This window comes from Lichenostomus cassidix, chromosome Z (assembly GCF_008360975.1).
Source record: "Lichenostomus cassidix isolate B80296 chromosome Z, HeHo_3.0, whole genome shotgun sequence".
NCBI lineage: Eukaryota > Metazoa > Chordata > Aves > Passeriformes > Meliphagidae > Lichenostomus > Lichenostomus cassidix.
Window position 1 is genome coordinate 72,246,976 of NC_139511.1, and position 16,830 is coordinate 72,263,805.

A 16,830-nucleotide genomic window follows, 5' to 3' on the forward strand; every position below is an offset into this window, starting at 1 on the left:
AACTGTGTTTCCTCTTGTACTTTAAGGTTTTTTTTAAGGTAATGCAGAAGGACATTAACCATGACCATACCATCACTGTATCTAAAGGCAGCACAGCAGAATGACCCACAGTGAGGAGAAGGAGTCACCTGTGGACTCCACAACAACCTGAAATCTACACCAAGCCATAGCCTGGGACTAAAGGATGGGAAGAGGGAATAAGGGAACCAGAGAGACTCCACCTAAATCATGTCAGCTTACAGTGGAGAAACAACAACCTCACTATCCACTTGCTACTTGACCCTATTCCTTTCCTCTGATCACACTACAATTCATGTTCAGGACACCCTAAAAATCAGTGACTCCTCAAATCTTGATACTGGCAGCAAGGAAACTGTGACCAGATATAAAATTATAGTATCCTTGGATTAAAAGGGATCTTAAATATTATCTAGTTTTAAATCCCTGCCATGGGCAGTGATGCCACACACTAGAACAGCAACTATGCTCCCACCCCTATGGATTTGATGGCTACAGCTTCCATCAATTTCCAAGGCTTGCTTCCACCTGTAGATTCACCACCCTTTTCACAAGCTTAATTTGGGAAGAAAAATTGCTAAGGAAAGGTTCTCTTCCAACAGAATGTTAATGTCATGACCTTCCAGAGTATGAATTACAGTAAATAAAGCATTAATTTGTTAGGTGTCTGTTAAAAGAAGGTATTTCAGAAGATTACATGGATTTCATGGAAAGAACAGTTGATATTCCCTGTCTAGACCCTGGTGAAAACCAGTATTGTGCTGACATAACCCACTGAGGAGAATGAAGAGGATAAAGAAATCCTGCATCAGCATACCAGGGACTTTAAAACATGAAAGCTAGCTAGAAGCAAAACAATGCCTGAAAATAATAATAATAAAAAAGAAAAATCTGTGTTTGTTACTGCAACCCACAACAATACACTCTCTTTGAAATGCAGCGAAAGTCTTCTAGCAAAACCAGAAATAGAGACATCCTACTGAAACACTGTAACTGTTACTGTTTTGGCTGGCGAGTGCTTATCAGATCAGCACTTCATCAAGCGCACACTACTACTGTCTTGGTATCTCTCTCCCAGTCTGTGTAAATTGCTCTAAATGTTAGCTGAGCTTGCATAGAGTCGAGACACTCAGTAACCTCTCAGGATCACCACTTTCTCCTGCTTCTCCAACACAAGACTTGGTAGATGGTGTAACAGCTACCTGGGAGACCAGCCAGCTGAGAAGTAAAACTGACAAAAATGAGATTTGCTCTCCCTGAAGGCAGCAAACAAGCTGTGAAGCAGGGAGCTCCTGCTTGTTTACCTGTCCCCCTGTCAATCAAGTCCTGAAATCTTATCCATTAATGCAGCAGCAAAGCAGAGTAGCATTCCAGCTGGCCTCTAAATAGCTCTGCTATAGCTGAAGACACCACAGTCACTGTGGAGATCAACACGGGACACAAGTCAAGAGGAAAAAAAAAAATAAAAGGTGCCACTTAGGACAAGAAATGCATCAGAAGAAGGCTTGAGATAAGGGAAACACAGTTGTGGAAGATCAGCACATCTGCCACAATGTAAGTTACTGGAGCCAAAACTAGCAAGTTTCGTGGAATAAAAAGGAGGACTCAAAAAACACCTTATTTATAGAACTATCAACAGTTCAACAGCCAACCAGTCACCAAAATAAAAAAACCAACAAGCAAACAAACCTAACCAAAAAACTGCCACAACAACCCGAAGAGATACAGAATTCTGTATTTTAGGACTTAAACTTCACTTTCCAAATACTACTGAGAGTCAAGATCAGAAGTGATATGAGATGATACATGAGGTACCTCCTGCATGGCACTCTTGCAGCTCTGAAACAGCCAGAGAGAAAACTAGGACAGTAAATCCATCAAATGCTGTTAAAATAACAATTTGGGCAAACAGGTACTGGAAAACCACGAACTGCCCAAGGCCACTGGACCAGTCATGCTCTCAGGAGTGTATTTAACAACACAACCTGCAATGAATTAAACCCATAGCTGATGCAGCAGCAGCTTGAAGGGATTAGAATTGGTTCTGTGTGGGGGAATTTTACCTTTGAGTCTTTGCTTGTAGTCAGCAGGTTGCAGAGTAGAGCAGAGCTTTTCCAGGTGCTCATTCTCGGCACAGTGCATGACAAAGAAGAGCCTCCAAAGCATGTTGCTGGACAAGGTTCCGTAAGGCATCTCAGACATGAACAGCCAGACTCCCAACCTGTTGGATTTGAAGAGGCAGCTAAGAACAGTGTTTCACCCTGATAAATCTAAACATTTGAAAGGAAATCTCTGGCCCACACCTCTGCTGTGTAACAGAACGAGGAATGTGAGGATGTGTACTAGGACCTCAAATTGTGAGCTACCCTCATTCTCAACAAGACCTCAGAGCTTCTGTCAGATGCCTACAATTTGTGGCATAATTTCTCCCCACCCTGATGCTACCAATGCACTGAAAAATTCTGCTTATTTCAGTCTTGTTTAAACCTTTTAAGTATTTAATGCCACTCCACATCCCAATTTCAATTATTCAGTTCCTCCCAGATGAAGCCAGTGAAGTGACAACCCACCTTTTTGCCTTCAGAACATGTAACACAGCTCTAAAAAACAGCTCATCAAACTCCAGCTGCAATTTTTCCACAGAGTAGGGGTGTTCCACTGATCCATATTGTTTATTGCCACTAACATACTGTGCCCAGTGGTCACTCACATGACACAGTGTCATCCTACACAGCAGAACAAACAAGCCAAAGAAGGATCATTAAGTATTTCACCACCACATAAAAACACAGACAACAACCAGATCAGAGTCTAGCCACAAGAGGTATGTCCAACATTTTGCTCTCTGTTTACACACGTTTCTATATAAATTGCATCAGTCAAATTTCTGTGTTCCCCTTCCTTGGTTTTCCAAGCAAACAAGGAATAATATTCTGTTATACCAGATTAGTTTGTGTGTGACCTTTGGAGCCTCTTAAGGTAACTGTACAGGATGAAAATGCAGTATATGCAGAAAGCTCATTCAGGAATAATTACATTGAGAAAGTTACTGCCTACATTACACAAAGAAAGACATGGATTTTGTGTCTGACTGAACTGTACTCCCTCTTAAGAGCACAATTACAGAAGCCATATATCGCGAATGCTAGAGATTTAAAAATAAAGAGCAACTTTTAGGCTTCAATTACATTTACTTACTGTGACAGTATTACAATTTGCAGGGAGCAAATTAAAAACCCCAAAACAATTCTAGGTAATAAAGAGGTAACATCGCTTGCAGAGAGGCGAAACTCAAGGAACTGGTTGCTGGGTTTCAGTGACTACCCAAGACAAGCCTAACCACATCACTGATGGAAGTCAGCATGGTGTTCCTCAGCTCCCCTGGCTCCTTTGTATCCACAGCACTCAGATTTTGCAATTCCCCATTTAAAATTCCTAGATTGGCTAACCCTGAACTGACCAACTGTCAGGGCAAAACCTACCCAAGAATTGTTGGGGTGGGGTTTTGTTTTTTTGGTTGTTTGATGGTTGGTTCTAGGGATTTTTTTTTTAGCAGCTCTGAGTATTAAAAATATGTATAAAACAGATAAAATCACATCACAGGGGAAAAAAATCTCTTACTTGATGAGCTGACCAATTCTCTTCACAAACTGTCGGTATCGTGCTCTGTTAAATGTTTCTAACCCCACAGACAGAAGTTCCACTAAGGAGTTTGCAAAGGCAAAAATCTTCATCATCTCCTGGGGAGATGTTTTTTCAGGAAAATAAGCACCTAAGATGAAGACACAAAAATATGAGGCCAAAAAAAAGTGTGAATTCTGAATTTTTAAGTAACTTAAAGCAACAATCCATCATGTAGTGAACTGAAATGTAACTTTATGAAATGAACAATAAATACCCACTAAGTATGAATGTACATATAAACTATGCAGGTAATAAGACATCTAGCAAGGAATTATCTTCACATACTTGTCCAGAGATTTTGAAAAAAAAAAAAACAGAGAAAAATCACAGTAACATTACAACTAAGAGGCAAGGGGGAAAAGTAGTTCTGAAAGCACTCTGGGAAGTTAGCTGAAAAATTAATTCAAGCAAAGGGAAAAGACTCTTAATATTCTGCATGTATATTTCTAAAAGGTTTTTATTTATCCCACACACATGGCATATACTTCCATCTCATCTCTTTAGCCTGTGAGCCGTTGCACAGGTTCATTACTACTTCTCTCAGAGAGTTTCAGATTGCAGTGGGACTCTTGGCGTTGGTAGTTATTTATATAATTAGGATAAGCAAAATGAAGAATAACTCCTTAGCAACCAATTTACCTCCAGACTTAAACCCAAGGAATTGCTGAAAGAGTTCATGAAATGGGAACTGTGACAACAGTGCAATCAAGTCATCTTCTAAGAGTAGAATCCAGCTTGTTTCAGGATCCTCATCCTGTAGACAAATACACGTGCTGTCAGTAGCTTTACAATACAATCCAATAGTTAAGAGCTTCACTATTGTACTAGTCACAGTTTTGTAAGCAGTAACTCAAATATTTCAACTCTATCTGATAATACTCACTACTGGAAGCTCTAGTCTCTACAGTTATACCACAGAGATAAAAGGAGAGTAAAACAGAAGTAAATTTCAGATCATGCTTTCTAACTTAACAAGTCAGCTTTTCTCCATCCATTTCACAAAGATCAAAAAGATTGAACAAAAGCATAAAGGGCAAAAAAAACCCAGAAACAAAAGAAGTCATCTGCTGTACCTCTTCTCCACCTTCATCTACCAGAGTCCAGTTCCCAGATTCCTTCCCAGACGAAGAGGAACTTTTCCTTTCACTTGGTTTCATATGGCACATGAAGTCCACACGATTTCTGGTTTATAGTGAAAAATCAAGTGCAAAAGATCAGAAAATTTAAAATTCTGAATTAAGTAATCTTTCAGTTAAGGGAAGAGATTAAAAAAACCCAGATGCAAAAGGAAGAAATTAGCAAGTAAAGCAGAAAGCTGCCTGGCAGGAAGGGCCCTGGGGGTGCTGGTGACAGCAGCTGCACATGAGCCCAGGGGTGCCCAGGTGGGCAGGAGGCCAGTGGCCCCTGGGCTGTCCCAGCCGTGGTGTGACCACAGCCCCAGGGCAGTGCCTGTCCCCTGTGCTGGCTCTGCTGAGGCACCTCCAGCCCTGGGGACAGCTCTGAGCCCCTCAGGACAAGAGAGACACTGAGGGGCTGCAGAGTGTCCAGGGAAGGGAATGGAGCTGGGAAGGGTCTGGAGCACCAGGAGAGGTTGAGGGAGCTGGGAAAGGAGCTCAGCCTGGAGCAAAGGAGGCTCAGGGGGACCTTGTGGCTCTGCACAACTGCTGACAGGAGGGGACAGCCGGGGGTGGTCAGACTCCCAAATTACAAGTGATAGGACCAAAATGGCCTCGAGTTGCACTAGAGAAGGTTTAGATTTGATATTAGGGACTTTATTTTCATGGAAGAGTGATCAAGCACTCCAACACTGTCCAGGGCAGTGATGTGGAGTCACCATCTCTGCAAGTGTTCAGAAGGCTTGTGGATGTGGCACCAGCAGACATGGTTCAGCAGTGAATACAGTAGTGCTGGGTTAATGGTTGGCAATCTTAGAGGTCTTTTCCAACCTAAACAATCCTGTGATTGTAAATTATTCTAGGATAACCTGGTTCCTGACATGCAGGAGCTGTAACAGACAAGCCTCAGCTTTTTTAGCAGTAAGAGCAGACACTGTGGAGGTTCTGAGTTCTGGTATCAACACCTAGAGAGCATCACCCTAGACTCATTAAGTTAGCCCTTGCTCAAAAACAGCATCAAAAGACACATTCCCTCAAGACACACTGGTTTCCCCAGCCAGTTCTAGACAGGAAATGTGAAAATAAAACTCTTTAAAATACAAGTTTTCAACAAACAAGGCTCTCAGTTAACTCAGAGCCAGACTATCAAGACCACGGTGACAACCCTTAATACCAGCAGTTTGATTCTTTGACCTTAACATTTGGGCTGAGGGAGAGGCAAGTTATACATTTTATCTGCAGACTATAATAGCTTTCACTAATGACTAAATCCATTAACTAGCTTCTCCGAGCACCACATTCCTTCTAGATTTTAAAAACAAAAACAAAAAAAAATTTTAAAAAGGGATGGGAAATAAATCAAGAAGCCAAACCAGTGTATACACCAGCTTAACACCTTTATGCAGGGGATTCTATTGCAGAGACAGCATAAAAAATATGCCATGGTGCAAAACAAGAGATACTTCAGAAGCCACAGTAACAAAACCTGTGGGTCTGTCAGTCTTCACAAGCTATTTCACAGCTGAAAGCAAGATGCATCACACTGTGTACATTACAGCACATTACTACAGTACAGCACAAGGATGTACTGCCAAGGCTGAATTTCAAGATGAATGAGTAAAAAGAGTTTGAATTAAACTGTGAATCTATTTGGGCCTGCTTTTATGACTTTACCTGCAATGAACTTTCAGAATTTTACAAGTAGATTGTGTGTCGTGTTTTCTAGTCTTAAATAACTAGAACATGTTTATAAAATCATGTTCATACTTACTTGACAGGAGACATAAGCAAGGCAAGAGATTGCATGAAATGAAAGACACCTGACGGGTTATCCAAGACTTTGATCTGAAATTAAATGCAAAAATCTAAGTAAATCTAAATAAGCAAAACAAAGGGCAAATTAGTCATAGCACAGAAATTCACATTTCTCACTAGGTTTTTGTTAACACTAAAAAGAATCCATAAAAGACAGCACCCACACCCTTGAGAAAGTACTGCCATGGCAAAATACTGTGACTTGGCCGAAAGAATTACTTATAAAAATTAAAGGAAGGGAGAAAAAACCCACATCAAAAGCTTCATAAAAAAGGACAACCTCTCTGTTTGTGCCCATGTAGGTCTGAGCAGCAGGGGGAATTCAGACACTGAGCACAGGGGAATCTGAAATCCTACCACATTAGGCTGATTGGACTCAATGACATTAAAGGTCTTTCCCAACCTAAATTATTCTGTTCTATATTTTCACTGAATTGTTTGCCTTTCCTTTTGGTGTAATTGAAGTCCTTAACTCCAGCTAGATTTCCAACATTTGCACCTCTTGTAGGACCACGTTCGTCGAAAGAACACCTTGGTGCCTTTGGATATCTGCAGCCCCTCTGACCCAGACAAAGTGAACCCTTTCCTTTGTCCCTGAACTTCCCAGAGAAACCAGTACCATTTCAAAGTGTAAAATACAAAAAATCTGCTCCTCCTGATCCTTTACACATCACAAAGCTGACTCCAATTTCACTTGTCTCAAATATAGCTGCTTCAAGTCTAAACATATTTCCCACTTTTCAGAGAACACTCCCAAAACCTGATGCATGAGACCTTGTGAGGCACACTGCAAGCCCTTGACTCTCTTTCATGGAATCTCTCCAGCCAAGAGTGAAGTTATTCCCCTGTTAACCTGCACACGGTTGTGCTAACATGGATAAATGCATTTCCTGATAAACCCCTCACTGTCACCATGATGCCACACAGCTGGAAAAGCAGTGTGGGTCATGAGGGATTAAGCAGGCACAAGATCCTCTCCTCTCCTACCCACGCCTCTCCCACTCCAGCTTGCTGACAATAAAGAATTAAACATTCACACCTGAATGAATGGACAAGCCCACTCACTGATCCCAGCTGGACACCGAAGGATGTGGTTGAAGAGGAAGAGGTGATCACCTGGACAGCCAATTCTCTGCAGCACAGAGACCTAAAGAGAAGTAGATTGAAATCAAGTAAATAATTTCAAAGTTCATTTCCTTATAGTCTTGCTAACTAGAGTAATACTGTTCCTTTCTTTTCTCACACTTTCTAATAAACCTCAATTTTCAGAGCATGTTACAGGAGAACAATACTTAAAATCTGTTTGCTTGGCTTATGGTGTAATTTTTTTACTACAACTGCATTAAAATCTAATTTATTTGGAAATTGGCAAGAACAGAAGTTTGAGAAACATGGCAAGTCTGAACAGCTCTAATTTCAAAATAAGTAAAAGCATAATGGGTATTATTAGGTTCTCTTTGAGTAGTGTTGGCTGCTCAGGTGGCAGTCCCCACTAATGCTGCTTGAATTTATCAGACAAGGGAATCAGTTCTAAAGACCTGCTAAAAGACTCTGTTCCTCAAGTAGAACAAACCCCACCAAAGAAATCATTGCCCATGGAACCTTGAGAGAAACAATAATTCAGAAATTATTCCCAAATTTATCCCATGTATTGGATCAGATATATCCATGTCTACTCCCTCACCAGTCTCTGCAGCCACATGAGAAGGTCACTGTGAAACTGAGGATCTTCAATAACCCTGCGAGTGAAGCTGAAAAGGACACTGATACATTCCTTCAAGTGGCTCAAGTCTGATGAGAGATTTTCTGACTGCTTTGAAACTGTAAATTAAAAACAGAATTAAGGAACCTTTAACAAGAAGTAGCAGCATGAGCAGTGGGTTTGGGGCTGCATAAAAAAATTGCTCTCGGTACCTGGAGACACCAAGATATTTCAACACAGCTGCTTGCTAAATCTGTCAGAGAAGAATACTTAGAGTACTTTATTTAATCTTGTAATTAAGCTCTGGACACTAATTATAAGAATATACTATGGTTACTCTCAGAAGAGGCCTTCCCTCAACATCAGCTTCATAAGAACCACCATTTACTACACATATAAACTAACTGGGAGGTGGAGTGCAAAGGGAGGAACACTAAGAAAGAAAACTATCCGGGGCAGGAGGAGGAGATGTACTTTAGCTAAAAGATTCTACTGGCACAAACTCAAACAAAACACTCATGATAAAAAACCGCAAAGATAATGCTACATATTTGAGCTTAAGATTTCAAATGGCCTTCCAAAAGGAAGTAAAGCTGGGAAAACATCCAGTTCATTTTACAGTTGGGAAAAGAACTGTATTAGATGTTGGACAATAAAAGATTGGGATTTTGGGTGTCCCACCCACATAGTGTTTGTATACAGGAATCAGTGTCAGTCTACAACTCAGACAGCAGAAGTCACCCCCATATTCAGCTTTCACTGCCCAGGTGAATAAGTTAAGGGAATTGGAGATTTTCCCGTCAGAAAAAAGTTTCACTGATCCCCACATTAGATCCATGGTTTTATGTATCAGAGGAGAAACATTCCAGTATACAAATTCCACCACTAGCTTCCAAAACTGCAGCTGCACAAGGTGCTGGGCACCCTGGCCAGGACAGGGAGCAGTCCAGACCAACAACACACCTTGTTCTTGCTGCTGCAGGGCCACAGATCTCAGCAGGGACGAGCTGCTGAGCAACCTGTAAACATAGGACTCCACTTGCAAGCGGGACAGCACTGAAGTGTAGGAGTGCAGTGCCAGGGTCTGGTGCACATGCTCTGCTTTGGCCTCAAACAGCTTCTTCAGCTCCCCCAGCACGTTGTCGTTCAGCTCCACTGTCTGGTAGCGGTGGTGACCAGTCACCTTGCACTGATCTGCACACACACCCTGGAAAGAGAGCAAATATTTTATGTCAGCAGTTCTGACATTTTGTAGGGTCACCCTAACAGAAATCAATCATGATATAACCCTCTCCTAAAGAGATTTCAAAGCTTTCATAAAAGGTGACATTTCATAAATGGAAAAGACAAACATTTGGCAACACCCCATGTGCTTTTTAGAGCTGCTGATTACTTATGATTCATAAGACTTTTGAAGAAAAAATATTTTATAACCCTGAGTAATTTAGATTTAGAAATAGCCAGAAGTAACTTGCCTGCAGCACTGACAGATGGGAACTAAACCAGGTGTCTCACTCCCATCAAGTGCACCTGCTTCTTAGTTTACAGATTTCCGTAAATATTTGGATCTGCTATTTTAAAGCTAAAACATGCACTGGAACAAGATAAGTATTTCCCAAACTCACAGGACTCACAATTTGCAGCAATACTCCACCGCACATTTAAAATTTTCAGAAATTACCTGCATTCTAACCTGTTCCCAAACTGAAATTAAAAGCTGAGGCCAGTCTTCCTCTGCCCTGTCTCTAATTCTTCAGCACAAGAAAAATACAATAAATAACAGTCTTGCTACTGTTTTAATAAATAACATTCCTGTTACTCTTTTATGCAACCAGGAAACATTCTTCAGAAGTAGCACTTTGAAAACTTAGCTTGAAAGCATCCCTGGGTTTCCTAAACTGGTTTACACCAGTAGAGTAAGAATTTTAAATTGGTACAAAGACAACAATTATTCTGGGCATACAATAAATTTTTACCGAATTGGAATGAAATAAAGCAAGAAGGAAGCTTAGACAACTCTATGATGGCCTTAGAGGAGGTAAGAGTGAAGCGAAAATTGCTTTCAGTGTAGAAAAATGATCACTGGAAAACTGAGAGTCCAGTGAAGCTCAGAATTATTCCTCATGAGAAAGGAAAGAATTCAGATCTGTTCAATTCCTCAATTCTGATGAACTGCACTCACAGAGACAGTAAAATCTACCATGTGCATAGGTGTTCAGCATCCTTGGACGATTTTCATGATGTGTGGGCTATAAACAGCATCAGAACAATTTCATTCACAGTAATGCTGAGCTCTGAAGACAAGTGTCACAGAACAAGTCTGAGGGCAGACTTTTCTGATATGTGCCCCAAAGAACTCCCTAAACCCTCTAATTTCCAAAAAAAAGAAAAATTGTTACAGAGTACCATGATCATTCTGGAAGTAGGCAAAACCACAGCTACACTTATGGAACCAGTCACTGCAAGCGGATGGACCTAACACTCCCTCTGAGCTGTGGGGTTGCTCCTGAGCACGCCTCAAGCTCCCCTGCAGCTGCCACTCTGACAGCAGGAATGACATCAATGGAAACTGTCCCTACAGCTGGCAGCACGCCAGATGGGACATCACTGCTACAGTCCCTCCACCACGTGTCCCCCGTGCCTGCTTGGAGTGCTGTGGTACAACCTTCACCTGACACCACAGGCAGAACTGCCTGTACACAGCTCATCCTTTCTGACCCCAAAAGAGATCATCAACACACATCCCACTACCCTGCACACATCCGAGGTTAAAAATCAAACAGCAAACTGTCTTAAGTCTCAAGAGGATGACATTCTGAACTACTAGGGGTTAGTGGACAAAGAAAAAGCAAAGGCAATAATCTCTGGACACTGTACTGTTAAAGCAAGTCCAGAGGAGGCCAAGAAGTTGGTAAGAGGACTGGAGGACAGGCTGAGAAAGCTGGAAAAGAGAAGGAGCATGGAGACCTCACAGCACCCTCGAGTATGTGAAGGGCACCTACACAGAAGCCAGACAGGGACTCTTCATCAGGAACTGCAGAGACAGGACAAGGACTAAAGGGGTTAAATTGAAAGAGGGGAAATTTAGGTTAGATATTAGGGAAAACAATCTTTACTGTGAGTGTGGTGAGACACTGGCACAGGCTGCCCAGGAAGGTTGCCCCAGTCCTGGCAGCACTCAAAGCCAGGCTGGATAAAGCCTTGAGCAATCTGGTCTAGTGGGAAGTATCCATGCCTATGGCAGACAGGGTTGGGATTACATGATTTTTAAAGTCCTCTCCAACCCTGAACATTCTATGATTCCTTTAAAACAAAACAGCTTAAATACAATAAACTTGGCAGCAAGCACAATCAATTTCTGAACAGTGTGGATTCAAAAGGAGTTTCAGCAACAGCACCTGAACAGTCTTCTGTTGCTCCTTGAAAGTCCATAATCTCCCCTTCACATTTTGGCAGTCTGTTGTCATGGCCTGCAGCTCTGCCTCAGCCAACAGCAGCTGCTTCCTGCAGCGCATGTAGTTCAGGAGCAGCTCGTAGAACTCGTGCCTGTCCTGGTGAGCCACACTCTCGAATTCCTCAGCATAGGAGTCAACATTCTCCAGCCATGAACAGGGCTCGAAGATTTTCAGCTGCTCCCTGGTGAATGGCACCAGCTCTGGCTCAGAGGGGAGCTCTGGGTACAGCCTCTCGTGGTGCAGCAGGGGTTTTACTGCCATGATGGTGGGTCTCTCGTAGGACAGCTCCGAGGACAGGTCTGGATAAACTGACCTGAATCCTGGCCGTGGGAGACATGACTTGGATTTCTCAGAGAGCTGTGAGGTGCTGAGAGGAAGCTTCTCTGAAGAACAGGCGAGTGGATTTCTAACATCTTGTAGGTTTTCAGCTCCTCTGTCCCGTACAAAGCCCAGCACTGTCTGAGGGCCAGCAGCACTGGACTGAAAAGTACTACTCAAAAAATCAGAATTTCTTGATCCACTAGCAGCTGACTCGACTGGGCTCTGAGGTTTGTCCAACTTGTTTTTCTCACGCTTCTCAACATCCCCCACGCATTCCTGTTGGGAAGGATCAGCTTTGACCTCTCCTGCATCTTTGGGAGGCTCCAGAGTCACTGCCAAAGCCCCTTCATTTCCTAAAGATAATTGACTTTGGGGGATGTCAGACACATCATTCGTAGTTTTCCTATCTTCTACTTCATCTCTGAGATGAATTTCTGTAAATTCTCCGGGATGTTCAACTTGCACTCTCCTGGCTTGAGAAGACCCTTCTGCCACAGGAGGCAGGAAGACATCATCAGGTGCTTGTATATGGGACTCTTCACTGCTTTTTTTCTTTTTTTCCTAAGAGAACAAAAAATTAACAGGGTCACTGCCAAGTGAACCTCTCCATCTTGCATCCCAAATCCCACCAACACCAAAAGTAGTATTTGTCAGCATTATGACTCCAAAACCCCTTTTTAACATGTTAATTTTCATAATATTAGAGAGAAAAAGAAGATACGAAACAAGTATTTGTTATTTAGCTGCCCTCTGAAGACTGTCTGTATGTATTTTCTTGGTTAGCTCTTGCACAAGGCTTCATCATTCCTAAGTAAAAATCTATAAATATCACAGGACACACTGTTTCATTAACACAGGAAATAATTAACATAACAGGACCCTGACACCTAAAAAGAGTCACTCAATTTCACTGTGTTGCCAAAAAAAAAAAAAAGTTACTTGGTGATGCAAATCCATCTTAATTTTTACAGAATATTTTAATGACTGGAAAAATATTTTCAAAAAGGTAATTTTAGAACACAGCAAGTCCAGAATGTAACCCCTATCTACATTCTAAAACCATCATGACCTCTGAGCAATAACTGAAATACCTATTTTCAGCAGGCAATACACACTAGAGATGTAGAAGAACTTAACAGTCACATTAAAATTGTAAATCAATTTGAAATTAGAATTAGTTTGACGGTAAATAATTCCCATAAACCTAATCTAAGGTGTAGATTAGCCTCCTTCCCACAGCACAGCACAGGAAATAAAGATTTTGATAATCTGTAAATCATTTGCCAGCTTGTGAAACAAAAAATTGGCAAAGTAATTAGCCAATCTGTAAATTGTGTAGACTTAGTAGTTTATTAGAAGCTAAACTGAGGAGTTAGGTCACAGTGCTCCAGTTTTGGATGGCCCAAATAATTAGTAATGAACACAGGTGAAATGAGCACAAGTTTTTAATATGTGGGAATAATAATAGGGAAAAGATGACAGTTTTGGAAACTTGCTCACAGTATCACAAGCATTTTTACTAAACATCTAAATGTCTTTGCCATAAAAGAAAGCATAAATGAAAACAGCTCAAATCAAGGCACTAGCTCACCCTAATCTCAAGACTAATTTTAGTCTGAACATATGGTCACAGTTCCTTTACAAAATAAGAAATTACTCTGGCTTTGCTTTCCTACTGTTTTCTGGTGCATTAAAACCTGTAAACATTCCTGATCACAAAACAGCTCTGACTCACTAGCTAAAGCTGCAGGTGAGAGGTTAAAAATACATCAGTGCAATTTTTTAAGCCAGTACCTATCATAATAAACAACTCCTGACAATTACCTCAAAGTCAATAATTTCCACAGGATCCTCTATCACTAAATCATATTTATACAGTGTATTGATCCACAGACTTCACAAACAGTGCTGGTCCTTTCCCCTCTACAATCTCAGTATTTCCTGTTGTAGTCCTCATTCAGAATAAACTCCCTTTATCTCTCAACATTAGCCTGTTCCTCCCAGGCACGGATGTTTTTAAAATTTATGAAGTACCTTTCAGTTCTCACTCTCCTACGCAAAAAAATCGCATAATCATTAAAAGGTATTTCATCTGAGACTGAATGAGAGAAATCAGGTTCGGAACCAACATGGAAATAAAATCTGCTTAAGCCACATACCAAAGAATTCCAGAATGGTTTGGGTTGGAAGGGACCTTAAAGACCATCCCATTCCACCCCCTGCCATAGGCAGGGACACCTTCCACTACCCCAGGTTGCTCCAAGGCCCATCCAGCCATGCCTTGGACACTGCCAGGGATGGGAAGATGGCACCTGTTCATTAGCCTTGCCCCATGCCTGACCACTCTCCTCTCCTTGCACACCATGAGTGACACTCAAACTGTCACTCAACCTAAAACCTTTCAGGAAATATCTCTGGAGTAACTTGAGTGCCACTCACAGAAACACACAGACACGGGAGCTCCTCTTCACCAGTTCCAGGTGTGCTGGCTTTGCCACCTCACTGTATTTGAATCAGTGTGGTGCTGCTGGTGCTGCACAAGCTTAACTTTGGGGCTACTATTGTCAGAGAGCCCTGGGCTCCATTCCACCACTTGGCAGCTCTGCAGCTGAGCCAGCCTTTCTCTCAGCTCACAAGAATTCCAGCTTTTCAAAGGATTACAGCCTTTTCTGTGGCATGGGAATGGAAAAGTCCTTAATGTGACTGACCCACAAACTGCATCCTCAGGCACGCCCGGGTATTAACAGAGGTGAGCACAGTAATAGCAACAGAAATATTAGAAATGGGTCATGTGTAGCACTGGAGAATTCAAGGTTCTCACATGTGACACCTCCAGTGAGTTGTTTCACAATGAATTCCACCTGGAAGGGATAGCTAAAGACTGGAGTCACCACACACATGTCCTTTATGAAGGACCAGTGTCATCCATGACTCACCACCTTCCTGCAGGGAGCCAATTCTCTTAGGCAGCAGTTTGAAGGCCTGACTGCCTTGCACACGCCAGGGGGGCTGAATCAGAACCGAAACAATGACACAGTAATGCTTCTGGGATTGCTTTTCCCTGCAATCTTTACTTGCCTTCAATTGAGGAAGCACACCCACACCTGACACTTAGATTTAACCCCTGTTTTACAGAACACTGGTCAATTAATTCAGTGTTTTCAAAGAGCTCTGACAGTCATGACTTCAATGCCCTTACTCTATGTGGTTCTCAATAGGGACAACAATAAAGAGATTAAGAAACCAAGCAAACATCTCCACTTTGTGAAGTACTTCAGATCTTTCCCACAAACATCTGACATTCTGTGTAAAGAAAATAAAGCCTTCAGAAAGCTGCCAATACTGATATCATGAGCAAGGAACACACTCAAAAGAGGATTAAAACCTAGGAAGAGTGATACTTAAAAACTCCAGCACCAACTTATGAAGAAGCAGCTCTATCATGTGCTACACATGGCCTCACGTTCTCAGCATTTCAAAGCCAAACCTATACAAGAAGTAATGTCACAGAATTGCAGAATGGTTTGGGTTAGAAGGGAACTTAAAGACCATCTCAATACAATTCCCTGCAATGCCAAGGGACACCTTCCACTATCCCAGGCTGCTCCAAGCCCTGTCCAACCTGGCCTTGGACACTGCCAGGGATCCAGGGGCAGCCACAGCTTCTCTGGGCACCCTGTGCCAGGGCCTCACCACCCTCACAGCCAGCAATTCCTTCCCAATATCCCATCTCTCCCTGCCCTCTGGCACTGGGAAGCCATTCCCTGTGTCCTGTCCCTCCATGCCTTGTCCCCAGTCCCTCTGCAGCTCTCCTGGAGCCCCTTTAGGCCCTGGCAGGAGCTCTGAGCTCTCCCTGGAGCTTCTCCTGTCCAGCTGAACACCCCCAGCTCTGTCAGTAGGACTGTCACCCCCCTCACTACACTAAAACACTGTAAATGCAGGTAAGTTCCACTGCTGCACGCTCCCCCGGCTCTCCCACAGGACACGGCACCCCCGAGGAGGCCAAAGAACAACATAATAAAAACCCTGTTTACATCCAGCTACAGCACAAGGCCTATCACAAACCTCACCCGCCTGACAAACACGACAAATCCACGCACACGGAGTGCCGAACAGCACGAAGCAGCAAGAATCTTTTTATCAAAAATAAAAAAAAAAATACCACAACACCACCACCCACACACGCTCCTCCACCGCCCCACTCCCCACCCTCCACCATTAGAGGCCGCACAAACACGGATGTAAACACGGCCTGGCGCGGCCACCCCCACACGCGGGACCCGCCGTCGCCCCCGCCGCCCTGGCGGGACGCCCCTCGCCCCCTCGCCCCCTCGCCGCGCGTTACCTTGGGGCGGGAGCGGGCGCGGCGCGGGGGTCGCACGGCCTCGGCCATGGCCCCGCTGCCCCGCTGAGGCGGCGCCGGGCCGCGGACCGACCGTGCGGGACACGCCCCTCCGCCGCCGGCCAATCGCAGAGCGCGACGGGCGGCGGGGCACGCCCCTCGCGGCGCTGGCCAATCGCAGAGGGCGCTGGGTGGAGGGGCGGGGCCGCGACCGTGAGGGCGGGGCGGGGTGAGCGGCTGAGGGAGCGGTGAGGGCAGAGAGCGTCTGTGGGGCATATAGTGAGGCCGTGGGGATACACAGTGAGTCCTTGGGGATACGCAATGAGTCCTTGGGGACACGCAGCCCATCCATAGGGACACACGGACCGTGACAGGGAC

General features: G+C 43.4%; 1 protein-coding gene across 3 annotated transcripts in view; it reads right to left on the reverse strand.

The window, feature by feature from the left end:
• The window catches only part of EPG5 (ectopic P-granules 5 autophagy tethering factor), a 52,973-nt gene extending 36,404 nt beyond the window's left edge, over positions 1 to 16,569 (reverse strand). For all 3 annotated transcript variants that reach the window (XM_085043598.1, XM_085043599.1, XM_085043597.1), the window contains exons 1-11: positions 16,456 to 16,569; positions 11,733 to 12,671; positions 9,298 to 9,541; positions 8,317 to 8,453; positions 7,672 to 7,779; positions 6,589 to 6,662; positions 4,776 to 4,884; positions 4,342 to 4,456; positions 3,640 to 3,790; positions 2,589 to 2,744; positions 2,082 to 2,239 (exon numbers count right to left, since the gene is read on the reverse strand). In XM_085043598.1, coding sequence (XP_084899724.1) covers positions 2,082 to 2,239; positions 2,589 to 2,744; positions 3,640 to 3,790; positions 4,342 to 4,456; positions 4,776 to 4,884; positions 6,589 to 6,662; positions 7,672 to 7,779; positions 8,317 to 8,453; positions 9,298 to 9,541; positions 11,733 to 12,671; positions 16,456 to 16,503 — 2,239 coding nt within the window. In that variant the 5' untranslated portion in view covers positions 16,504 to 16,569. The remainder of the gene's footprint in view (positions 1 to 2,081; positions 2,240 to 2,588; positions 2,745 to 3,639; positions 3,791 to 4,341; positions 4,457 to 4,775; positions 4,885 to 6,588; positions 6,663 to 7,671; positions 7,780 to 8,316; positions 8,454 to 9,297; positions 9,542 to 11,732; positions 12,672 to 16,455) is intronic.
• Between the last annotated feature and the right edge of the window lie 261 nt (positions 16,570 to 16,830).